Raw genomic sequence first — 27,401 nt, forward strand, 5'->3', positions numbered from 1 at the left:
CATAAAGAAAGACAATATTGTTCCATTCACAACGTGGGTGGACATTAAGGGTATTATGTCAAGCAAAATAAGATAGACAGAGAAAGGCAAACACTCAATAAAACAAAATTTTAAAAAAATCATTGGTAGGTCTAGAGTGATAAATATGGTCCTCACACACAGTGTAAGTGCTGACAGTTTTAATATTTTATCTATAATATTTGTGACAAATATATGAGACAGAAATTATTGCTCTCACATTTAAAATACATAAAATGTGAATTAGCAAGTCTTGTCATCAAGTCCATGTTACTCATAGGTAGATGGGATCTGAGGTGAATTCCCAAAGCTGTTTCTACTGAATCAGTCTGTGGAGCTGATTGATTAGTTAGGAAGGAATAACTGACCAAATCTCTCCCTTACTTCAAAAGCCTTCAGTGTCTCCCATGAACCTCTGAGGTAAAGGTAAATTTATTTAACATATAAACATACAGCAATGTCCCGTCTGGTCTCAACTTCAATCCCCAGCCTTTTTTCTCTGCTATCCCAGAAATCTATATCCTGTATTTTATCCCGGGGTTTCTCAAACTTAGCTCATGTTAGTCAAGAAGAAGTAATATCTTTCCAATTGTCCAAGTACACTTTTGCATTTTTCAGGGGTGTTTCATTGTTCTTCATATAAGATTTGCACATTGCTTCTTGTTTATTCCTGGGTCTTTTATTTTCTTTGTTGTTATTTTAATAGAGTTTTCCATAAGATTATATCTTCCATTCATTATTTTGTGTGTATATAAAGGTGAATCATTTCTGTATGTTAATAATTTCTATATGATTCTGTATGAATCATTTATTTCATGTTACAATACTGAATTCTTTTATTGTTTAAGGTAATTTGTGAAAGATTTCCTATGTCCTCTTGGTGTAGTGTCATATCATATGAAAAGAGCTGTAATTTTATTTTTTCTTTCCTATTTTCATGTATCTAATTAATATTTCTTGTTAATACCATTGCCTAATATCTCCAAAATAATGTTAAATAGATTTGAAAATAATGAACATCCTTGTATTTTTCTTGATCTTAATGAAAATGCTGTCAGTAAGCATAATGCTTTTTTTAGGACTGAGGTATACATATTTTATTGTGTAAAAAATATCCACCAAGTGATATTATCTTGAATAGTTTTTATTAAGAATGTATGTTGAATTTGTCAAATGCTTTCTCAGCATCTATAGAAATAATTATCCTAAAATTATGCATATCCTAACTTGTACCTATTAATATAGAGGTGTTATATGACTTTCCTAATATTTAATTGCCCTTGCATTCCAGGAATAAATCTCGCAGTCATTTTTTTAAATTACATGTGATTCTGTCCACTAATATTTTTTAATATGTTATCATTAGGCGTGTCATTAACTTTGTAATATTCTTATTATCATATACTATCTTTATCACTTTTAGGCATAAATGTTATAGCTGTTTCACAAAAACAGGACATTTCCTTTCATATTTTTCTGTCCTGGAACTATTTATATGCCATTTGACCCTGCTGATTTTGTAAGTATAGTAGAATTCTCTTTTGAAACAATTTGGGTGGAGTAACTTTTTCATTAATAAATGTTTACGTATTTTAACAGTCTCTTTAAGTTTTTTATTACCTATGTATTTCTCTAAAAATGAATCCACTTCCTCTTGAATTCCAAATTTATTTGGAAAGTGGTGTGTAATGTAGTCTTTATAATTTACACTAATTTCCTCCCAGTGGTTCTTTATCCCTTGGATCTTGATATATTAATCACAATTACTGTGTTTCTACTCTTTTTTCTTTTTCTTATTATCTTCCTAGTTCTGTGTACTGGATTTTTTTTCTTTTTCTAGCTTTACAAATGGGAAATTTAATTCATTTTGGTTAACAGTCTTGTTCTTTGCCCACTTGTCCAGTCATGTACTGAGAGTAACGCTTTGTGTGCTTCTATTATTGTTTCTATTCTTTTTTTTTCTTTCCTCTCCATTGTTTCTCTCGTGTGTATGTACTTTCTCAGTTATTTGGCTTAAATTCTACTTTGTCATATGGAGGTAATGCAGCCAATGTTTTCTAGTTGTTTTTTTCTATTTCCTGATATACTTTTGCCTTTCCCTTTATTTTTGGACTAAGAATCACTTTGTTATGGAAGTATTTCTTGAATACAGCAGAGAGTTGCGTCTCACTTTATAAGCCATATTAATTTTTTTATTTTAGTTATTGAGTTGTCTATTCCCATATATGAATATAATTAATACTTGTCTCAAAAATATCAGAAATTTTGGGCAAAATTATTATTTTTATTATACTATATTTCCTGTGTCTCTTTTCCCACCTGATGTCTCTCTTGTTTTTATGTTCTAAAATAACTTTCATATTTAGGAAAATTTATCTTTTCTTGTAGCAATTACCACTGTATATATAAATTTGTATATATACCTTAGAAACTTTTTGTCCCTTTCTTTCTTAAATAAGAAATTGCTTAAGTAAGCAATTAGTGTCTTGTCTGCTAGATTATCATGGTGTCATTTGATTCCTACTTTATTTCTATAAGACACTCAATGAACTCACTGTACTCTCTCTCTTTCCCTTCTCCTCTATTTATAAATTTTATTATTTCTTCTTTGTCATAACATATAACATTTTTATGTAAATTTTTTACTTTATGTCAACCTGTGTTTTAGTATTAAAATGTTTTGAATGTGTTAAATGTTCATAATTAGTCTTTACTGAACTTTTCCCATTAATCACTTGGTTGAATCAAGACCATCCATTAGAAAATTGCTCAAGAAGAGCTCATAAGTACAGTATAGCTTAAATTATTTTGCACTTAAAACTGATTTTCCATTGGCTTTATACCAGAAAAACATCTAGCTAGAAATCAAATGTTGGGTTCCCTCTTTATTTCCTTGAGATTTTTCACAAAGCTTTTCTAAACTCACTTTACTTTATATGTTCCTATTGGGGTATTTGAACAAGTCAGTTCTCCTGCCTTGTTAATTATCTGGACTTTTTGCCAGAAGACCATGAGGAATTTTCTTTATGGCACTCAGCAATTTCTGTTTCATCTGATATGATGATTTGTTTTAAGGCAAATACAGCCTTGCGCCTAGTTGAAGAATAAGATAAAATATGACCCAGAATGTGAGTGAATCTGACTTACAGATAAGTATAATGTTCAACTTTAGTAATTTGAATAATGGCATATATCTTCCAACATGAGATGTTCTGGGCATGTCTGTCTTTGACTTCTTTAAGGATACGGTCCATTTGTTGGCTAGGTTCTCCCATCTATACACAGTTAGAAGATGTGATTACAAGCCTGCCTCCAGTTTTAAGGTTTATGGCTTCTTTGATTTTCTAGATAACTGAAATTGCCTGCCCACGTGGAATTCCATGGTCATTTTTTCTGTTTTTATTGTCCTCCATAAATTTGACTGTTTGTCATTCGTTTCTAAATCACCCTGCTAAGCATCATAGATTTCAGTGTATTAAAGAAGAGAGCTTAATGATCATCTAGCTCACCATTTTTAAGTCAGCATTATTTTCGAGGCTTCTAAATTGATGTGGCAGACTGAGTGTGAAGAGTTTACCCATCACCATTTAAAATAAGCTCTCATCTTTACCTATGTCTTGCGCTCTCTAAATATGTACCTCAAGAAGTCCTATACAGTATTAAATTTCAAAAGGTGGATTTTACGTTAGGACACTTTGTAAATCACCTTTGTACTCCAAAGTTGTCATTCTGCAGAAGACCAAATATCTATGAATTAATCTAATCAGACATCAATAACTTCTTCACACATAGAAGACTTGAAAAATAGGGACATATATCATGTTTTCAGATCAAAATACTTGAAAGTATGAAAGACAGAAATTGGGACTCTGTTAACTTGTTTGAACAATTTTATTTTGACTCCTAGTAGCTAAATCTTGCGATTGAACAAAATGGCTCTAAGACAACAGAAAAAATATGACAATTTCCTAGACAGTTTTGATAGTAGAAATAGCATAATTTTATATTGGTACTATAATATGTTATTATAGACCATATTTCTGTACACATTGAAATATCTAATTTAAATTTATAATTACCTGATAATAAAATTAAATAACTCAATTGAGTCTAATGTGCTTCTAGTGTAGAAAATTTCTAAGAGGCATGCCCCTGTCTAATTATAGTTCCCCAAACTCTTCTTTTTCTTGCTTTGATTCTCTGGTCCCTCTTTAGGCCATTTGCTTGGAAAACTTGCTCATCTCTTCTCTATCTTAGAATCTGTAACCACTCTTATTACCTTTTCTCCCTCCATTATTTGTGAGTTTATCAGAACACATTGTCTTCAAATTGTCTCTAGCCTGGCATGAGATACTTCAAGCCCTCTAGGCAGAGCAGAGAATATCAGTACGTCTTATTCACTTTGGGCCTTCTGCTTTACCTTCTCCGTCAAGCTCCTCACTCACCGGTAGATTGAGGAACTCCTTAGTTGGATCTATGTGAATGTGGAGAAAAGCCAAAAGAGATAACCAGTCTCCAGAGCTGTTAACCTGTCTTCATCCCCTTCTCTGTGTGAGGTAGGTTATGTGGGAATTTAGGTAGCTAACCCTGGTGTACAACATTCCTTCCAGAATTAACAGTTCCTATTTTCCTGAGGGAAATCCTGAGGTTCAGAGGTAAATATTTTCTTAAATGCAGCATACATTTTTGTAAGCTTACCAAAAGGTTGGGAGAGGAAGTAGCTCCTTATGTGTGTAAAGAGGACTTTATTCCTGCACTTTCTCTCATAAATTTAAGAGGCCTTGTGTTCACATGTTATCTTGTTGATCTTTGGACTGGGGTGAAAAAAAGGAACTAGTTGACCTAAATTAGGATTCTAGGTGTTTGGAGCAGTTCCTTTGTAAGTAGTAAACTTTAGAAAAGTGGACTTGGATTCTACTTGTTCATTGGAAATATATAGTACATGCACATATATTTCTTTGCTCTGTCAGCTGAGAAGGCCTGGAAACAATGATACCCCCATAGAAAACAGCACACCTGACACTTACATCTTGTTTTCTAATCCTACTTTCCAATAAAAGGAATATGGGTCTTTTGAGAAATGTCTGATTTTAGGACTAGGGCAGGGAATAAGCAGCTTGAGCCTGAGGCATCTTGTAGTCCCAGAGAATAAAGAAGTGTTCGAACAAAAAAACAATGGTGACATGTAAAAGAGACACAGTTCCCAACTGAAAGAGATCCCAATGGCCACAGCTGGAAAACAGTGTGCTTTGTTAAGAAGTGTGCTTATGAGGATAACCATACATATTAGGGTAGAGACAGTGTTCAAATGAACAACACGAGTTCAGATTAACTTTTTAGAATATTGTTAACTGATTAAGTGTAAGTCGCTTGAGGCAAACGACGTTATCGGTTTTGCTTACCATTTTATTCTTACTTCTGTCACCAAGATTGATATATAGCAGGAATTTAATAATATAGGTTGAATTAAAAAAAAATCTAACGTAGACATTGACAAATAGTAGTTCCTGTGTATCTACTACCTCAAGAAAAGGATACAGCATAGCTTATTGAAAGAACTTTTGTTTTTTTTAAAGATTGGCACCTGAGCTAACAACATTTGCCAATCTCTTTTTTTTTTTTACTGCTTTTTTCTCCTCGAATACCCCCAGTATATAGGTGTATATTTTAGTTGTGGGTCCCTCTAGTTGTGGCATGTGGGACGCCACCTCAACATGGCCTGATGAGCAGTGCCATGTCCGCGCCCAGGATCGGAACTGGCAAAACCCTGGGCCGCTGAAAATGAGAGCGTGAACTTAACCACTCTGGCATGGGGCCAGCCCCTTGAAAGAATATTTACAAGGGCTTGAAACAATTTGGTCACACTGTTTTTGAACTGCTTGCATTAACTTAAGGACAGAATGAATGAATGTAGGTTACTATATATTTTTTCCTTCATTTACTCATACATTCGTTGAGCAGCTTCAATTAGTCTTGCCCAGTAAATATCTCCCAAACACCATGTATCTCATAGGACTTCTATTCAGATGCAGCATTTCATTCAATAAAACACACATTCTATGGTTGGAAGTTCCCTGATGATAAAGTTTATGTGGTGAGTTCCTCAATCCACTGTAATCTAATGACCCTGTCCTGGAAATTCTAATCCATATTAATGGTGAGATCTCAGGAATCTACTATGTAAAAGCATTCAGATTACTCTTATGATTGTGTGTATTTGAAATATACTTCCAAATAGGAAATTCTATTATGTGTTAACCATTCTTCTAGGCTTCCATTAAACAGTGAAAAACAATATGGTAAATATATATCATATAACACTTTCATTCAAAAGAAAGAACTGAAGATGATAATGCCACAAATTGAGAGTAAAGGATCAATAGAACTGAAGAGATCAAAGAGTTCAGCTTTACTACATGAAACCAAATTCTGGAAAGGAACAAAGGCACATTCTCTTTGGATAAAATACTTGCATCATTTTCATGCACTCCACAGACATAGTCCCTATGGAGAGACTATTGCATTTTATTTTATTTTCGGACCAGTTTCTAGGAGGAGACTGCAATGAAACTGTCAACTTAGCTCATTTATTCTTCCATCCCTCCATCCCTACAATTGCTCAAGAAATCAAAGCACTGACTTAGAATTGATAGAAATAAATATGTCAACAAAAGTTTCTCCCGTAATTGCTAGAAGAGAAACTGGGACAAGGAATTTGTGCTCACTTTTGAAGCTATGATCTTCTTCCTCAATGCACAGAATCATTCCTGAGGGACCATGGATTGGCTTACTACCTCACAAACCATATGTCCTCTGCTCTGTCTTATCAGTAAAGCACAATGTTTTAAAGACTGGAAAGTGATAACCCATGAGGGATTACCTCAGAAGAAAGCGAATGTAGATAGATAATAGACCTCCAAGTGGAGGCACATTTCTAAGTGCCTTTTGTGAGAAGGGTTGGAGCAGTGTGATCCTGGAAAATGGATCACACAGACTCCCTCCAAGCAAATTCCTTAGCCAGAGACAGTGGCGGCAAGGGAGAGCAAGCAGGTATACTACATATCTAGCACTATTAGAACAATGATACTCTCTCACAGATGATATATATCAGTATATACAGTTGAGTAGGACTAACAGGAGAGGACGAAGATTTATAAAAGGAATAAAGGAATGAGAGTCAATCACTGCATATTTGGAGCACAAATCTCCCTCAGAATTTTCTGGGAAAAGAACCACTAGTGAAATAAAGTCTTCAAGATTCTTTAAGTCTCTATCAGTCAAGTGCCTTGGAGCACAGAAAAGGACTTAGTCTCTCACATACAATTCCCTCCATCAGGGAGAAGGAAGAGGATAGCAGGCTTAAGGATGCTATATTGCTATATAAATACATAGAAATGTATTGCTATATAAGTATACAGAAATGTGAGCTTCCATCAGAAGAGTGGTTTCATAAAGAGCTAATTTTTCAGTTGATAAATATTGTGCTTTGTTTTGTAAACCAGAGTTACCATAGAATGTGGGTCATTACAAAATCAGAGATTATATAATAAAATCAGTGGATTTATTTAGCTGCTGATATAAAAACTGTGAATCAAAGTCGAACCACTCAAACTGTTTCATTGAGCACCCCACTAATTGTCAACAGAGTAATATTATATCCTATGTTTTTTTAATTGAGATATAATTGACATATAACATTATACTGGATACATAATGATTTGATATTTGTATATATTGAAAGATGATCACTACAATAAGTCTAGTTAACATCCATCACCGTACGTAATTATGAATTTTTTTCTTGTGATGAGAACTTTTAAGATCTATTCTCCTAGTAATTTTCAAATATGCAAAACAGTATTATTAACTACAGTCCCCATGCTGTACATTACATTCCTATTACTTATTTTATAACTGGAAATTTGTACCTTTTGACCTCCTTCACACATTCACCTACTCCCCAGCTCCTGCCTATGGCCACCACGAATCCGTTCTCTGTATCTGTGAGCTGAGTTTTCTTTTTTAATTCCTCATATAAGTGAGATCACATGGTATTTGTCTTTCTGTGTCTGACCTGTTTCACTTAGCATAATCCCCTCAAGTTCTGTCCATGTTGTTGCAAATGGCAAGATTTCATTCTTTTTTGTGGTTCAATAATATTCCATTGTGTGTATATATATATTATATATATATATATATATATATATACCACATTTTTTTAATTCATTCATCCATCGATGGACACTCAGGTTGTTTCCATGTCTTGGCTATTGTAAATGATGCTGCAAAGAACATGGAGGTATATATATCTTTTCAAATTAGTGTTTTTGCTCCCTTCAGATAAATACCCAGAAGTGGAATTGCTGGTTCATCTAGTAGTTCTATTTTTAATTTTTTGAGGAATCTCCATACTGTTTTCCATAGTGGCTGTGCCAATTTACACTCAAACCAACAGTGCACAAGTGTTCCTTTTTCTCTGCATCCTCAGCAACACTTGATATGTCTCGTCCTTTTGATAACAGCCACTCTAACAAGTGTGAGGCGATATCTCATTGGGGTTTTAATTTTCATTTCTCTCATGATTAGTACTGTTGAACACATTTTCATGTACCTGTTGGCCATCTGTTTGTCTTCTTTGAAAAAGTGTCTATTCAGATTCTCTGCTCATTTTTTAATTGAAAATTGAATAGTTTTTTTGCTATTGAGTTTTATGAATTCTTTATAAACTTTGGATATTAATCCCTTATCATATATATGATTTGAAAATACTGTCTCCCGTTTCGTAGTTTGTCTTTCCTCTTGTTGATGGTTTCCTTACAAAGATATGTAGAAGGTTTTTAGTTTGATGTGGTCTGATTTGTTTATTTTTGCTTTTGCTCCTTTGCTTTTGGTATCAAGTCCAAAAATCATCACCAAGACTGATGTCAAGAAGCATACTGCCTACGTTTTCTTCTAGGAGTTTTTGGTTTTAGGTCTTACATGCAAGTCTTTAATCCATTTTGAGTTAACTGAGTTGTGTCCTATGTTTTTATTTGAGCATTTTCAAACCCATACTATATTCTCTAGTTAAGATTGTTTTAATAATTTGCAACTCCTATTGAGATAGCTTGAACAATGATTAATTTTAAATCAGTAAATATCCCTTCAGTTTCCTGAGCTGAAGTTATGGTGCCTGATTCTTCCTTTTGCAAATACTTTAAACAAATTTTCCGGGATAAAAATGTTTAGAACTCTATCTGCATTATTTTACTGTTCCTAGGAAGGCATATATCTCATCTGGGTGAGTGATTGAGTGGGAAAAATTGGAATTATTTTACCATGTTTGATAAAACACATTATAGCCCAAATAATGAGCCATTTTTATGCATAATCAATTTTTTCTCTGTATGCTTTTGTCTCTTTTTAACAAGTTTATCCAAAAGAATCTTTGTGTCAGTGTACAGTCATGTGTCGCTTAGTGATAGGGGTGCGTTCTGAGAAATGCATCGTTAGATGATTCTGTCATTGTGCAAATATCATGGAGTGTACTTATACAAACCTAGAAAATATAACCTACTACACACCTAGGCTATATAATACTAATCTTATAGGATCACCATCCTATATGTGGTTCATCATTGACCAAAATGTCATTATGTGGCATATGACTGTAATATTCTATTTGCAGGAGTCAAAGCACCCAAAAAACAGATCACTTTCATACTAAATTTAGAAGACATCCACTTGGGGGAAAAAAAGCCCTGTAAATTATTTTGCAATAATTAGAAAAAGAAAATAAAGGAATGTTTAACCTCTAGGACAAATCAATCCAGATGTATGTTGCCTCTTCCAGTTAAAAGCTAAGAAATTATTGACTATTAGGCTGCATCAATCGCTAAAAAGTACAAAACAGAGTTTCACTTTTGTGTAAGGGTACTGTCTGAAATATTTGAGGCCAGTATGGTGGCAGGATTAGAAACAAAGGAGAAGCTAGATAATACAATTTTACTAATTGCCCTTAGATTCTGTATGAATCACTTCATACATATAGGCATATGGGTGGATCCTGTAGAAGATCTGAGAAGGTATAAAAAGCCTGAACTTGGCTTACAGATGCATTGGGTTAGTATGTCAGTGCAAGCTGGAAGTGACAGACAGCTGAGCTACAGCCACATTAAGTTATAGCCTTGAAAGTCCTGATGGAAAATCTTTTCAATGGACAGAATCTACCACCAACCGTGTGTGGAAGGAGAAGTAGCTTGTGGTAAGAATATACATATATATATATATATAAATGAATGCATGGACATTGGAAAAGGATGGAAAGACTGGAGTAAAGGCATGTGGATGACATAGTAAAGTTTTTATGAGTGTGAAGATCTTTATATCACATAGTAATGCCAAACAAAAAGCATCCATCATGAAAGAGATACTGAATAGCCAAGTAGACAGAATGACTCAGCCATTTGATGTTTGCTTTGCCACCAGACACAGCAGTAAAAATACAATGTGATCATGACTAAAGTGGGCCACTGTGGCAGAGATGAAGGCTATACATGGGTCCAACATATGAATCTCATTTACCAAGGCCTATTGAGCTACTCCTAACTCTAAATATTCAACTGGCTAGCAACAAAGATCAACAATGTGTCCTGAATATTCCTATTCCTTGAGGAGACCAGGTATCAGCTTGATGACAACTTGACTACATTAAGTACCTTCCATTCTCCCATTCTTGAGAGGCTAGTAGTTCATTCTCATAGGAACAGACACTTATTTCAGGTGTGGGTTTGTAATTCCAGCTTGAAAAGCCTCAATCAACACCACTATCCAGGAGCTTACAGGGTACCTGATTCATGAGCATGAGACCCTAAACAACATATCATCTACCCACTTTCACAGCTAATATGTCACTGGAATGGGATCATGACTATTGGATACACTTGTTGTATCACACACAGTACCAACCAGAAGCTGCTGGTCTTCCAGAGCACTGGAATGACCTGATGAAGGCATAGCCTAAGCACCAGATCAGAGACAATTCTCTGCAAGGATGAAGTATGATCCTTCAGAATTCACTATATACACTGAATTAGAGACATATATATGTTCTTTGCATCCTCAACAAGAATACATCAATCTTCTGATAGAAGTGATACCACAAGTCATCTCTCCAATATTCTACTGGAGGACTTTGTACTTCCTGTCCTTGTAACTCTGGGCACTGTGCTGTCTAGAGGTACTGGTTTCCAAATAAAGCACATGTTTTGCAAGGCTACCACTGAATGACAAGCTAAAACTACCATCTGGGACTTTGGATTTCTTGTATCCAAGGAACAGTAATCAATAAAAAGAGTTATTTATCTTGGTACGAGTAACTGACTCTAATCAACAGGAAGAGGCATACATTTACACAGTGGAGGCAAAAAGAAATATATGCAAAACTCAGTTAATCCATATGGATGCCCCTTGCTGCTGCCTTTCCCAATTGTGACTATAAATGGCAAGTGCAGTAACCCCAGCCTGAGAAAGCTGTGGTTACCCAGGGCTCAAATACCTCAGAAATGAGGTTTTGACTTACATCACAACATAAAGCAATTGAGACCAGCAAAACAGACAGCTGAGGTGAGTGGAATTAATACAGATAGTAAAGCAGGGATAACAATGATTACCACTTATGGTTCTAAGAAGGTGACCAGAGTTAGTCTTATTAACCTCCTTCTTCTTAGTTTACCTTCAGGAAAACAGGCCCTCTGGACACTGGAGCAGTTGCGCCTCAAACATATATGAAGAAGTGGGTCCATGAGCAGAAATGGTGAATCATGGCAGCCAAAGTGGTACATTAATTGGATCTTCCTTTAAGAAAGAACTTGTTGATCAGCTCTGAGGAGTGCACATACTTGGTTGTCACCAGATTCGGTGACTTCCAGATCCACCACATAGCTTGGATAGAAATAATGCTCCTCCATGATTCACTGAGGCTTTCTCAGAACTGCACTGAAGTCTGAGGCTCTTTTTACCCCAGTATTCCTTCCCTTGCCATCTCCTTTCACATTTGTCAGATGTGCATTGTAGTCTAATGGCTTTCCCTAAGTACTTGTACTCCATTGACACTTTGTCTTTCAAGGCCGTCCGCCATTAAATCTCACACATGAACTTATTGAGTCAATGGATGCAAGGTTAATATGTACAGAAAATTCAATTTTAAATCTATAAAAAAACTAACAAATAATTAATATAAAAATTAATATGAAACTATATCCAACAACACAATAAACAAAAAAGATTTAGAAATAGTTCTTTAAAATATAGGAAATACTTCTATAGTAAAAACCACAAAATAGTTTTAAACAAAATTAAAGATCTAAATAAGTTGAAGGATATTCCAAATTCATGATTGGAAAACCAATATTGTGAAGACATCAGTTCTCTCCAAATGGATCTACAGACTGAACGAAATCCCAATCAAAATCTTAGCAATTTCTTTTGTTGGGTGTTTACAATGGACTCTAAAACTTATATAGAAACTCAAAGGACTTATGTATAAAGTGAAAACCTCACAACGGTGTATTTTTATCCCCCTATCCTTGCCATTCTTTGTGCTCTTGTCATAAATTTTACTTGTACCGGTTATAAGAGCCACGATACATTATTAATTTTGATTTAAACAATTCTAAAACCACTGCGTATAAATACAGGGATTTAACAAATAAAGAAATGGATAATAGATGGTGACAGCCAGGTTTCTCACTACTAAAGTGGGAAGCTGTGGATATGCAAGGTAAGAAAGTGAGAAAAAATCCAGTGTCATGCAGTACTGGATGAGAGTTGGAGATATCAGTAGAAATTCAAGGTTGTATACATTGAAAGAGAAAGAAAGAGAGAAAGGGAGAGAAAGACATATTACAGATAATCCTATACACACAGGTTAATATAGACAAACAGGGGCTGGCCCAGTGGTGCAGCAGTTAAGTGCACACATTCCACTTTGGTGGCCCGGGGTTCATCGGTTTGGATCCCGGGTGCAGACATGGCACCGCTTGGCAAGCCATGCTGTGGTAGGTGTCCCACATATAAAGTAGAGGAAGATGGACACGGATGTTAGCTCAGGGCCAGTCTTCCTCAACAAAAAGAAGAGGACTAGAGGCAGATGTTAGTTCAGGGCTAATCTTCCTCAAAAGGAAAAAAAAAATATGTATATATATGTATATATATAGACAAATATGTTTCCAAGCTCTGCCTACTGAGAAGGTCTTGGAGAAAAGGCAAATTCTAAGGCTGGAGCAAAGAATATACAAAATGAACGCAGAGCATCTTATAGTGCAAGAAAGTGCTCAAAAAACAAAAGATGGGAATATATCAAAAAGACACAGGACACAAATGAAAGAATTCCCAATGGCCAAGGCTAGAACAATTTGAACAACAAAATAAAGTGGTGTTGGCTTATAACTCAAAGTATAAAATAAATATCCATGGGTCAATAGCGATTTAAATAAATAGTTGAATAAATACACAAATGGGAGATATTAGCTAATTCTCACATAAAGAAAACTTTCAAATAATTTATCTTGATACTCACACTTCAAGGAGTTCATAGTGATAAATGCCTACATTAAGAAACAAGAAAGACTTCTAATAAATAGCCTAAACTTACACCTCTAGGCACCAGAAAAAGACGAACAAACTAAGCTCAAAGTTGGTAGAAGGAAGGAAACTGCAAAAATAAGTGAAATAGAGACTAAAAAGAATAGAAAAGATCAAAGATACAAACTTAGAAATGAAAGAGGAAACATTACAACTGCTACCACACAAATACAAAGGATCATAAAAGACTACTATTTACAATTACATACCAAAAAGTTAGAAAACCAAGAAAAAATAGATAAATTCCTAGAAACAGACAGCCTACCAAGACTGAATCATAAAGAAGTAGAACATCCGAACAGACAAATTACTACCAAAGAGATTGAATCAGTAATCAAAACTTCCCAACAAAGGAAAGTCCAGGATCAGACGGCTACACTAGTGAATCCTACTAAACATTTAAAGAAGAATACCAATCCTTCTCAAACTCTTCCAAAAAAAAGAAGAGGAAGGAACACTTCCAAACTTATTGATACCAAAACCAGACAAGGACACTGTGAGAAGAAAAAATTACAAACCAATATCCTTGATGAACACAGTTGCAAAAATCCTCAACAAAATATTAGCAAACCAAATTCAATAACGCATTAAAAGGATCATACAAAATGATCAAATGGAATTTATTCCAGGGATGCAAGGATAGCTCAACACTCACAAATCAATCAATGTGAAACATCACATTAAGAAGTGAAGAATAAAAATCAGATGATCATCTCAATAGATGCAAAGAAATCACATGATGAAATTCAACATCCATTCTTGATGAAAACTCTCAACAAACTGGATACTGCAGTACCTTATTACTTACCTCAACATAATAAAGGCCGTATATGACAAGGCCAAAGCTAACATCATACTCAATGGTGAAAGCTGAAAGCTTTTTCTCTATGATCAGTAGAAAGACAAGGATGCCAACTCTCACCCCTTTTCCTCAACATAGTACTGGAAGTCCTAGCCAGAGCAATGAGGCAAGAAAAAGAAATAAAAAGCATCCAAATCAGAGAGGAAGAAGTAAAACTATCTCTATTTGCAGAAGGCATGTTTTGATATACGGAAAACTTTAAAGACCCCACCAAAAAAATATTAGAACTAATAAATGAATTCAATAAAGTTGCAGGATACACTATCAATATACAAAAATCAGTTCCATATCTATACACTCAAAACAAACTATCAGAAAGTGAAATTAAGAAACAATCTAACTTACAATTGCATCAAAGAGAATAAAATACCTAGGAATACATTTAACCAAAGAGGCAAAAGATCTCTACTCTGAAAACAATAAGACATTGATGAAAAAAACTGAAAACATTAGTAAATGGAAAGATATCTTGTGCTCATGGATTGGAAGAATTAATATTGTTAAAATGTCTATACTACCCAAACCAGTTTACACATTCAATGCAATCCCTATCAAACTTCCAATGGCATTTTTCACATAAATAGAAAAAAAACATCTTAAAATTCATATGCAACTACAAAAGTCAAAACAATCCTAAGAAAGAACAAGGCTGGCAGCATCACACTTCCTGATTTCAAACTATATTGCAAAGCTATAGTAATCAAGATAGCATAGTATGGGGATAAAACAGACACATGGACTAATGGAACAGGATAGAGAGCCCAGAAATAAACCCATGCATATATGGTGAGTTAATTTATGACAAAGGAGCTGAGAATACACAATGAGGAAAAGACAGTCTCTTCAATAAATGTTATTGGGAAAACTGGACAGCTACATGCAAAAGACTGAAACTGGACCCCCATATTATACTATACACAAAAATTAACTCAACATGGATTAATGAGTTGAATGTAAGAGCTGAAACCATAAAACTTCTAGAAGAAAACATACAGGTAAACTCCTTGACACTGGTCTTGCAATGATTGTTTTGGATTTGACATCAAAAGCAAAGGCAGCAAAAGCAGAAATAAACAAGTGAGATTACATCAAACTAAAAAGCTTCTGCACAGCAAAGGAAACCATAAACAAATGAAAAGGTAACCTACAGAATGGGAAAAAGCATATGCAAATCATGTATCTGATAACGGGTTAATACATAAAATATATATAAGGACTCATACAACTCAATAGCAAAAAAACAAAATAATCCAATTAAAAGATGGGCAGACGATCTGAATAGACATTTTTCCAAAGAAGACATAAAAATTGCCAACAGGTATATGAAAAGATACTCAACATCACTAACTATCATGGATATTCAAATTAAAACCACAATGAGATATCACCTCACACCTGTTAGAATGGCTATTATCAAAAGACAAGAGATAACAAGTGTCAGCGAGGATGTAGAGAAAAGGGAATCCTTCTACACTGTTGGTGGGAATATAAATTGGCACAGTCACTATGGAAAACAATACGGAGGCTCCCCCCAAAATTAAAAATAGAACTACCATATGATCCAGCAATCCCACTTCTGGGTATATATTGAAAAGAAATGAAAGCAGTATATCCAAGAGCTATCTGCACTCCCACATTTATTGCAGCATTATTCACAATAGACAAAATTTGGAAACAACCTAAGTGTCCATCAACGGATGAATGGATAAAGATGTAGTATATATGTGTATATATATATATACAATGGAGTATTATTCAGCCGTGAGAAAGAAGGAATCCTGCTGTTTGCAACAACATGGATGGACCTCAGGGGCGTTTTACTAAGTGAAATAAGCCAAATAGAAAATGAGAAATACAACATAATATCACTTACATGTGGATTTTTAAAAAAGGCAAACTCATAGAAACCAAGAGTAGAAAAGTGGTTTCCAGGAACTAGGGGGTGGAGGAAATAGAGAGAAGTTGGTAAAAGGGTACAAACTTTAAGCTATAAGATGCATAAGGTCTGAGGAACTAACGTAAAACATGGTGACTATAGCTGATAACAGTCTATTGTGTAATAGAAATTTACTAAGAGAGTAGAATTTAAATGTTTACACATATACATACACACAGTGATAAATATGTGAGGTGATGAAAGTCTTAATTAGATGGGGAGAATCTTTTCGCAACGTATATCAAATCACCATGAAATACACTTTAAACAGCTTATAATTTTATATGTCAATTATACTTCAGTAAAGCTGAAATTATAAAAAGGCAAAAAAATATTGGGCTATTAATTGTGACAATTGTACCATACTAATGTAAGATGTTAATAATTAGGAGACACTGGATGTGAGGTATACAGGAACTCTGATCTATTCTTGCAAAATTTCTGTAAATTTAAAACATTTTGATAATAAAAAATTTACTAAAGGTTAAAAAATATTTGTCTTCTTTATAGAGTTTTTTAGCAACTTCCTAATTTTTGTACCCATGCTCAGTATCTCAATCACTTCATTCTTGTCCCACCCCTGCTAGCCATAATCCTCTGTGTTCAACAGCATTCTCCTAAAGTCAAGAAAACGTTCAAGTTAGATCCTGATTAATAACTCTATTATTTCAACTTTTGTATAGATTTATATAATGTAGTAAACCAATGTTACCTCAATAAAAAAATTAAATAAATAAAGAAGTAAAAACAGCTTAAAAAAGAATTCTATTATTTCAAAATTCTTATCAGGATTTGGATTGCTGCCAATAATTTCCAATATTTTCATACCTAATTCTGCTAAAACACTGACAGATATGGTGTGGGAATTGCAGCTTAGTTTTGGTGAATTATTAGTCCGTTGGCAATCAAACATTACAGGCTTGCTACTCAAATTTTGCCCCATACAGCAATCACATAAGCATCACCTGGGAACTTACAGAAGTGTCGAATTTCATACTCCATTATGGACTCAATGAATCTGAATCTGCTTTTTAACAAAATCTCCAAGTGATTTGAATGGACATGAAAATCTGAAGATCAGCTCTCTGCAGGACAAAAACTGAGTATTCATTCTAGGTTTAACGCTCTTCCTGTCTCCTTCTGGGTCTTCCTCCTAGTGACAACCATCATATCTGTGGGTTTTCCCATGGTCATATCTGACACCAGAGCATCATTTAATTTCCTCCTGATATTGGATGATACAGAGCTTACAGCCCACATATCAAGTCATCAGGGTTTAATTGAGCTCAGAAAGATCATTCAGTCTGGTTATTCTGGTTTACAAATAAGAAAATCAAAGTCAGGAAATGAAAGAGGAGTCAGTCAAATTGCTTAATTAGAGAAATTGAAAGAGTATCCAGATCTCTAGCCTCCAAATATAGTGGTCTTTTCAACTCAAAGAAATGTCACACTCTAGTAATGAGGAAGATAGAAATATTCTGGGATGAAAACAGGTTGAGTCAGAAATTACAAGAAATTCAAATTAAGGGATCACAAAGTTGGTAAAACAATCCATTCAGTTAATTTCACTCTTTTATACATCCCCTGGTAATTCAAAGGATTACCACATGGCCCAATAAAATTGTTCTCCAGAGAAACTGGAAAATGACAAGAAAAAAGAAAAAAAAAAGGAAATTTGTTCATTAATGATAAGGATGCCATTTCATGTCCAATAGACTGCTAATTAGAATGAGGCAATAAATAGAAATATTGAGGAGGTCCAACTCTATCACTAATAAACCAGCCATTCCCCGGTGGACAAATAACTAGAGATTCAAGTGTCGTATTCTTTGAAGAGTCCCATCTTCAGCAGATTAACTTCCATCCCCAGGTTTTGCATCCTTATTTGACACATTTGGAAGACCTATTCTTCTTGTCCTCATTAATCTCTCAAGAACAGCAAGAAATGATGGAAATAAAGAATTTAACAGAGTTAATACCCACTAATTGTGAGGCATGGCCCTGGTAAAGGACTCAATGCACAGAGTGAGGTCAGCTAATAGCAGCATAGGAACTTCTATTGCTCCTCTCCCCTGCAAGAAACATCAGTTTGAATAAGTATCTGTGAACGAAAAATACCTTCATAAGAGCCTAGGATTTCGGGTGAGGAATTACAGCACCTCAGTGAAGCCCCAAAATAAGAAGACCATTGAGGAGGGTGGGAAATATAGATTCACACCACCCCCATCACTCCTCTCACAAGCCCAGGCAGCCCAGCGCAGAGAGAGACATCTTGCCTGTGGGAAAGGCAAGATCCTCACTGTGGGCCCCTGAGCCAGCGTGCCCCAGCACCTGGCTGCCTCCCACAGCCCTGGGTGGCTCCCTGTGGGCCCCTGAGAACCTATGCCGCCCCTACTCCTCACCATGTCTCCAGGGGCCCCAGGAGGCCTCCTTGGCACCAAGTTCCCAGCTGGCTTCTGTGAATCAAGAAACCTTCTCACCCTAACACTTGCCTACTCCAGTGGCTCCAGGCAGCTTCCATGGCAGAGCTCCCTAGAGGCTCCTGGGAACCCAGGCACCTCTTGCATCCAGGCATCAGGCAGCTCCAGCGGTCTCAGGCAGTTCCCATAGCACCAGGCTCCTGCCTGGCTCCAGGAATCCAGGCCCCGGACTCACCCAGGTGCCTGCTGACTCCAGTGGCCCCAGGCAGTGCCCAGGGCTCCAGCAGCTTCATCCAATCCAGGCTCAGAGGGCTTCTGGGAACTCAGGCTACTGGCCCACTCAGGCGCCCATAAGCTCTAGTAACTCCAGGCCTCTCAGTGGCCACAGTGTGGCTCCAGGCAGCTTTTGCAACTTCAGGTTCCTAGTGAGCTCCCATGAACCCAGGGCCCCAATCCACTACAATAGCTGCCAGCTCCCAAAGCACCAGGCACCTCCACTGGCTCCAGGCTTCTGGCCCACGCCATCTGTCTCTGTGGTACCAGACTCCTAGAGGACTCCTGTGAACCTACATTCCCAGCTCACCTCATCACTGCCTGGCTCCTGTGGCATCCGGCTGCTCCCAGTGGGCTCCAGTAAACCCAGGTTCCTGGCACATCCTATCACTGGCTTGTCCCCATGGCCCTGGATGACCCCTGTGAACTCAGGCTGCCAAACAACACCCATGAACTCTGGCTTCAGGGAGGGACCTATGAACACAAAATGAAAATGTAACCTCTGGAGTGAAAGAAAATAATTGCAAACCATATATCTGATGAGGGGTTAATATCCAAAATATATAAGTATCATACAACTCAATAACAAAAAAACCCCAAACGACCCAACTGAAAAATGGGCAGAGGAACTAAATAGACATCTTTCCAAAGAAGACATACAAGGGACCAACAGGTATATGAAAAGATGCTCAACATCACTAATCATTTGGGAAATGCAAATTAAAACCACAATGAGATATCACCTCATACCTGTTAGAATGGCTGTCAGCAAAAAGACAAGAGACGAGTGTTGCGAAGGTGTGGAAAAAAGGAAACACTTGTGCACTGTTGGTGGGAATGTAAACTGGCACGGCTACTATGGAAAACAATATGGAAGTTCCTCAAAAAATTGAAAATAGAACTACCATATGATCCAGCAATCCCACTTCTGGGTATATATCTAAAGGAAATGAAAACAGGATATCGAAGAGCTATCTGCACTCCTGTGTTCACTGCAGCATTATTCACAGTAAGCAAGATTTGGAGACAACTCAAGCACTCATCAAAGAATGAATGGATAAAGAAAATGTGGTATATATGTGTAATGGAATATTATTCAGCCATAAAAAAGAAGAAAATCCTGTAAATTGATACAGCATGGATGGACCTTAAGAGTATTATTCTAAGTAAAACAAGTCAGACACAAAAAGACAAATACTATTTGATATCACTTGTATGTGGATTCTAAAAGAAGCTAAATTTACAGAAATAAAGAGTAGAATGGTGGTTGCCAGGGCTAGGGTTTGGGGAAATGGGGAGATGTTGGTCAAAGTGTACAAACTTCCAGTTATAAGATGCATAAGCTCTCAAGATCTAATATACAGCATGGCGAGTTATAGTTAATAATACTGTGTTATATACTTGAAAGTTGCTAAGCAAGTAGATCTTAAATGTTCTCACTACAAAAAAGAAATGGTAATTATATGAGGGTGACAGAGATGTTAAATAATCAGACTGTGATCATCTTTTTACAATATATGAATGTATTGAGTCATCGTGCTGTGCATCTTAAACTTACATAATGTTATATGTCAGTTATATCTCAATACAGCTTGGAAAAGTAAAAAAAAATTAAAAAGAAATGGACAATTCCTTGAACAACATGCAATACCAAATGTCTCTCACTAGAAACAGACAACCTGAAGAGTCCTATTTCTATTAAATAAATTGTTTTCAGTGAGGAAAGCTTTAAGAAAAATAACTTACAGTTTCCCAGAAAACTTTATTAAAAAATTTTACCTAACTTAGAGTAGAGAAATAATATCAATTCTCAACAAAATCTTGCAGAATATTGAAGGGGAAGATATGCTTTCCATGTCTTTCCACGAAGCCAGTTAAACTGACGTCTAACCATACAAACATCACAAGAAAAAAGAAATGCCTACCAATATCATTCATGATCATTGATTATAGAAATTCAAACAATAATTTTTTTAAAAAATTGAATCTAAAAATATGTAAAGTGACATAGTGAAGTTTATCTCCAAATGCAAATGGTATATAACATTTGAAAATCAATCAATATAATTCACCATAGTAACAAGCATCAGACAAAACGAAAAAAGTATGATCATCTATTAGGTCAAGAAAATAATTTGACAAAACCCAAAGTCTATTCTTGATTTTAATAATAATAATTTTAAAAACCTTAGCAAACTGAGAATGAAAGAGAATTTCCTCTACCTGGTAAACAGCATCTACAAAAAAACACAGATTTATATTTAATAGTAAAATTCAAAATACTTCCCTTAAGATATAAAAAAAGGGAAAAAAGAAAAAAGATGTTCTGCCTTACCACTTCTATTCAACATTGTTATGAAAGATCTAGCCAGTAATCCAGCAAGAAAAAAAATTACAATTCATGTAGATTGAAAGGAAAGAGCAATTCTTCCCTTATTCAAAGATAACATCACTGTCTGTAGAAAATCCAATGAAATCTGCAAAAATATATTAGAATTTATAAGGTGAGTGTTGCAACGTTGAAGAACATAAGATCAATATACTAATATAAAATACTTTTGTACATACTAGCTACCAACAATAGAAAATTAAAATTTAGAATACTATTTATAATAATATAAAAAATGAGATAATTAATGATGAAACCGACAAAAGATGTGAAAGTTTTACTGTACACTAAAACCTATAAGCATTTGATAAGGGAAATTCAAGAAGACCTAAATAAATTTAGAGCTATGACTTGAATTTGGTCAGAAGACCCAATATTACTAAATTGCTTATTCTCCTCCATATTAATCCATGTTTGCAATATAACCCCTATCAATATTAAGCTAATTTTAAAATTCATGTGGAAATATAAAGAATAAAATATCCACAAAAAATTTGAAAAACAAAAAGAAATTTAGAGGGCTAAGACCATCTGTTCTCAAGATTTATTATAAAGATACAATAATCAAGATTCTTATTTGGCCACAAGACAAACATTTAGATTGATGACACTTAATATAGAGTAAGAAAACAGACTCACACAAGTATGAACTGATTTTGACAAAGGTGCAAAGTCAGTGCATTGGAGAATGGATAGCCTTTTCACCAAATGATGCTCAAATTTGGATATTCATATGCAAAAAATAAACTTCAGTTCATACCATATAAAAAATTAGCACAAAAATGATCCTAGACTTAAATGTAAACCTGAAAACTAACTTTTAATAAGAGGAAATCTTTATGACCTTCAGTTGGGCAAATATGTCTTAGATGTGACACCAAAAGTATGATTCAGAAAAGAACAAATTGATATATTGGACTTCATTTTTAAAAAATTCCATTAAGCAATTTAACAGTTTCTCAAATCCCATCATATAACTCAACTATCTAATTCCTAGTTAATTACTCAAGAGGAAAAACCTGTGTATATCATACATAGCTGTGTACAAGAATGTTATAGAAGCTTGGTTTGTAATTAGCCACAAACTGGAAACAACCCAAACATCCACACACAGGTGAATGAATAAGCACACCATGGTATATTCATAAAAATGGGATAGTATTCTGTGATTAAAAAAAATTCACGTCTCCATACAAACAGAAACATAGATGAATCTCAAAAATAATTATTGTGAATGAATTAAGTCAGGCAAAAAAGAACACGTTCTAATCTATAGTGACAGACAGCAGATCAGTGATTGGTTGGGATAATCTTTCTATCCTTTTATAGCATTCCATTGTTGTTGTTTTTAAAATATCTATATATGTATATACATACTCCTGCTTTTTTGATAAATGGTAATGTAGTATAAACAGTTTTAAGTAAAATAAATATTTGTATTCTTCCTGAAGTTCATGAAGACTGAGCCAAAGGGAACTTTCTAACTGGGAGCGTAGGAGTGGATAGTTTAGAGGGCAGAGATGTTCCTTTGAGGTGAGCATCCTTTACGGAAGTAGCCTCTGGGCTTCTCTTTCATTGTTCACCGAGTACCAACAGTAGGATTTGTGTCTTTTCAGACTGCTCTCTGAACTCATTTCTTTTCCCAGACCCTCATTGCAAGTTCACTGAAAAGACCAAATGGCTTTCTTTGAAGTGATCAAGGCTATTTCATTCTTCATTTTGGCATCTTCCGTTTTCTCTGGTGAGTAATTTTTCTCTTAGTCAATGGAAAACTTTTAATCATTCAGTAGTTGTAAAAAAGTGGGTCAACTGTGAAGAGGGCCCTCGCTGATGATCCTGATGATGATTTACTTGATGTCCATGCTCATCAGTGGATGATGCAGGGGGTGCTTTGAAAGCATTAGAGACTTAAACTAGATATAATGAATTTGATTGCAGATTCTACTTCTTGAATACTGAATGCTTTCACGTAAGTCAATGTTCTTACTATGCTTCACTGTTCTCACTGACAAAGTGGAGAAATTACCTCTTTTTAAGAGAATTTTTGATAGAGTTATATAAACCAACATGTGAAAGTGTGTGAAATGTAGCCATATTCACAGCAGACACAAATGAATGCTGAATAAATATTGATTGAGATTTAGTTTCTAGATTTTCTTTTTTGCCTACTGATATCTAGTTTGAGAGACACTACCAGAAATACATACTTCATTACTTGTTAAAGGGGATAATATTCTTTATTCTATTTTTAGATGACTACTTGTCAAAGAATGAGTCATTCATCATCATCATCATCATTATTATTATTATTATTAATTTATGCTCTGATTGCAGGTATTCTCTTTGGAATTTCAGCAAGTTTGGAAATACATCAGGTAAACTCTCATTTGGATGATTGAAAATTCAAACTTTGTATTTGTTATGGCATCGGAAGATATGAATGTGTATATTATTTTCTCCAGCAGCACAGTGTCACAATTTTGAGATGAGGCAGGAGATAACAAGATTGGGCCAGCACTGGGTTGTTTGAAGAAGTATGTGATGGGAGGTGATGTGTCGTAGATGCATTAGGAAAATAAAGAGCAAGTGAACTATGAATAACAATGAAAGAGTAGTATATTGACCAAAATGGAAAGATCTCTTAGACTAGAGCACAAAGAGAGAGATCAAGGCATAAGACAACCTGAAGTGACAGATGGAACACAGGGGTATTTAGTCTCATGGGCTGTTAAGGATTGTGATGTTGGTCATAAGGAAAAATGAGCAGTGCTTTTAGCAAAGATGCAGGGATTCAGTAGAAACTTTTGTGAGCCACGAAAAGTGGCTATAATCAGACCACTTAGACAGATACTACAGTTGTCCTGCAAGAGGTGATGCTAGCTCAGAATAGGATAGTGAAAAAGGAAATAAAAAGATATGACTAGGATTTGTGGTTTAGTTACTTTCATTTATTCATTCAAAATATTTACAGAGCCCTTTCTATGTGCCAAGAAATATTCTAATATTCAAATTAGAATAGTCAAATGTTCAAATCAGAAAAGGACTAAATTTTGTACATCAGAATGCTCAAAGATTGTGGAGGATAGTATTCATGTTTTTATTGTTATTATTATTATTATTATTACTTATCTTAAAATGTCTCTGACTTTTACAGCCTGACTGTGACAAGTATGCAGACGCAAAGATGGGTTGCACCACTGAGTACTTTCCTGTCTGTGGATCAGATGGCAACACATATAGTAATGTGTGTATTTTTTGCAGGGAAGTTGGGTAAGAAACAAAATTTGCATATCTGTTTATCTTAAATATTAATGCCTCATTTAAGAGTTCTAAGATAATAGGTACTGGCATTAACTGAAACACATTTATGGAACTTAGGCACAAACACAACATCAATGTAAAGAAATCACCATTTCTGAAGAGTTTTGTTGTGGGGTTATCTTTATAATTATTCTCATCTTTTAGCACATGACATCCGAATTAATTAAATGAATAAAATTTAATTAAATTGTTAACAACAGTAGCCGTAGATTAATTTAGATTAATTTCTCACCTCAAGACAATTTTTGGCTTCTATTTTAAGTACACTAAGGTAATATATTGATTACAAAACACTTTTTCATTTCTATCTGCATGGCATATTTCTTTTAGCTTTTTTCCACACTCTTTATTCATTCATAATCACAAACCACCCAGGAAAACCAAAGTGACTGGAGGTAGAATGAAACAGTATAAAGCAGGAAGGTATCTTAAATACTGTGCTTTGAACTGACTTTCAGAAATTCTGTTATTCTCTTAACTTTTAATTAGTCTTGATTTTAATGCACTCACTTGATCTCAAAGTAAGTATTCAATTATGTCTTGTTTAAAGATTGAATCTACTAAATATTTCTGTGTGAATCAAGCAATAGAATAAAACACAAAGTTTCTCTTTCTGTGGAGATGGTTCAAAATATCCTGGCTTTCCAGGATTGGATCAATATGCTGTCAGTGCTTAGGAACAGCGAGAGGGATAGGAAGGAAGACCATACTAGAGGAAGAAACCTCAGGGAAATTCAGTTCAACAGGATTGTCATAGCTGGAGAAACATCAGTAGAGAAACTGTAGGCCCAGCAAGCAGTGACAGCAGAGTGTCTGTCCTCCTGCTCCTCAGATGGGGTAAGAGGCAAGAGGGATGCCTTCAAATGAAATTGAGGGCCAGAAAATATTCAAAATATTCATCTAAGGATGATCAGACAGCCTCTGAGACACATCTCAATATGATCTGCCCCAAAGTGTAGCTCCTCAGTGCAAAGTGGGATTAATAAAGCCGTAGGAATCTGCATGGAGAGCAAGGTCCGAATCAAGACAGTGGGGTACAAGACATAAGATTATTATATTCTGGACTACTACTCAGCCATAAAAAATGACGAAATCCGGCCATTTGTGACAACATGGATGGACCTTGAGGGTATTATGCTGAGTGAAATAAGTCAGAGGGAGAAAGTCAAATACCATATGATCTCACTCATAAGTAGAAGATAAAAACGACAAAAAAAAAAAAACGCACATAGCATTGGAGATTGGACTGGTGGTTACCATTGCGGAAGAGGGGAAGGGGGAGGGCAAAAGGGGTGATTAGGGTCACATGTGAGGGGATGCACTATAATTAGTGTTCGGGTGGTGAACATGATGTAATGTATACAGAATTCGAAATATGATGTACATCCGATAAAAATAAAAATTAAAAAAAAAAAGGTTATCATATTCTATAAAAATTAAATAAGCAACAGTGTTATTTTGAGGCAGAGAAGGCTGGGCTTGTTCTTACACTCTTTTCAGGTCAAAATGTGTGCTTTTATAGAAGCACATTGAACAAGCAAGAGTGGTTTCATTAGCCTAGAGAAGAGAAAGGATAGCTACAGAGCCTGGGCAGCAGGCTAGTCCTCGCCCTTCAGAAAATAGATTCTACATGTTGATTCCTATAGTCAAACAGCCTAATTTGGGGGAAACATGGCGGGCCTCACACAGGATTTCTAATGTAATAATCTACATATTTTCTTTTTCTTTTCTCTTGTTAGAAAACGTGGTGACCAACTTAAATTTAATCATTATTTTCCATGCTGATTCCTTGATGTGGCTTTATATAAGAAATGACTCCTGTTACTCTTCTTTCATTGAAGGGTATTTCCACGCTTCTTGCATAACATGAAGAAACTTAGCACACACAATATATGATCTATACATTCTTTTTAATATTAAAGTTCAGGAATTCTTCAATTCAGTATTTCTGACTCTACATTATTTTAATGAATTTCTTGCCTTAGAAAACATAGGGCATATATATTTTCCTATGAAAGCAATGATCTGTTGAATAAAAATGTTTAACCACGCAAAAATGTCATGTCTCTTATGGGTTCTTGTTTTCTGTCACTCTCAGATCCTTAAGTTGCTGAAGGAACACAATGGATACTTAAAATATTTATTTACAGTTACATGAGAAACAATCCTTGTACAAAACTCTCAGGAGAAAATTAATAGTAGAAAATTACTTATATTTCCAGGAATGTTATAGTTATTCAAGGAGTGATATGAATGAGTTTTGTGGTAACTATCTACTCTTGTAGATTATTGAAATTCCATCTTATTTCAAGTCATTAAAGTAAAGCCCATGAGCCACCTTATCTTAGTCTTTTGAAGTTGTGCCTTTCCTGTGATGTGTCGTGTGTTTTGCCTTTACGAAAGATATTGATACAAAAAAGAATGGTTTGAAATGTTTTCAGTTTTTGTTTTTTGTTCTTTTCTTTAAACAGAAAAGAGAATTTCTTACTAATAAAGTATGTTCTATTATGAAAACTGTGATAAGGCTTTACAGATTTGTTATTTTCTTTAGTCCTCATA

The 27,401-nt window shown here is 35.1% G+C and overlaps 1 protein-coding gene across 1 annotated transcript; it reads left to right on the top strand.

Moving 5' to 3' along the window:
* Positions 1–4,360: 4,360 nt before the first annotated feature.
* Positions 4,361–26,738, top strand: LOC139075080 (ovomucoid-like). The gene is made up of 5 exons (XM_070569273.1): positions 4,361–4,574; positions 23,168–23,262; positions 23,856–23,896; positions 24,676–24,791; positions 26,582–26,738. Exons 2-5 carry the CDS (start codon positions 23,199–23,201, stop codon positions 26,625–26,627), a joined length of 267 nt encoding a protein of 88 aa, XP_070425374.1. The 5' UTR covers positions 4,361–4,574; positions 23,168–23,198; the 3' UTR covers positions 26,628–26,738.
* The last annotated feature ends 663 nt before the right edge of the window (positions 26,739–27,401 follow it).

Source organism: Equus przewalskii, chromosome 13 (genome assembly GCF_037783145.1).
Source record: "Equus przewalskii isolate Varuska chromosome 13, EquPr2, whole genome shotgun sequence".
NCBI lineage: Eukaryota > Metazoa > Chordata > Mammalia > Perissodactyla > Equidae > Equus > Equus przewalskii.

Bases quoted from the DNA above. Each gene is read 5' to 3' on its own strand.
- LOC139075080 (XM_070569273.1), top strand. From the start codon at position 23,199: ATGGCTTTCTTTGAAGTGATCAAGGCTATTTCATTCTTCATTTTGGCA. The intron at 23,263-23,855 runs GTGAGTAATTTT...CTCTGATTGCAG, and splicing joins GGCATCTTCCGTTTTCTCTG to GTATTCTCTTTGGAATTTCA. The intron at 24,792-26,581 runs GTAAGAAACAAA...TTCTCTTGTTAG, and splicing joins ATTTTTTGCAGGGAAGTTGG to AAAACGTGGTGACCAACTTA.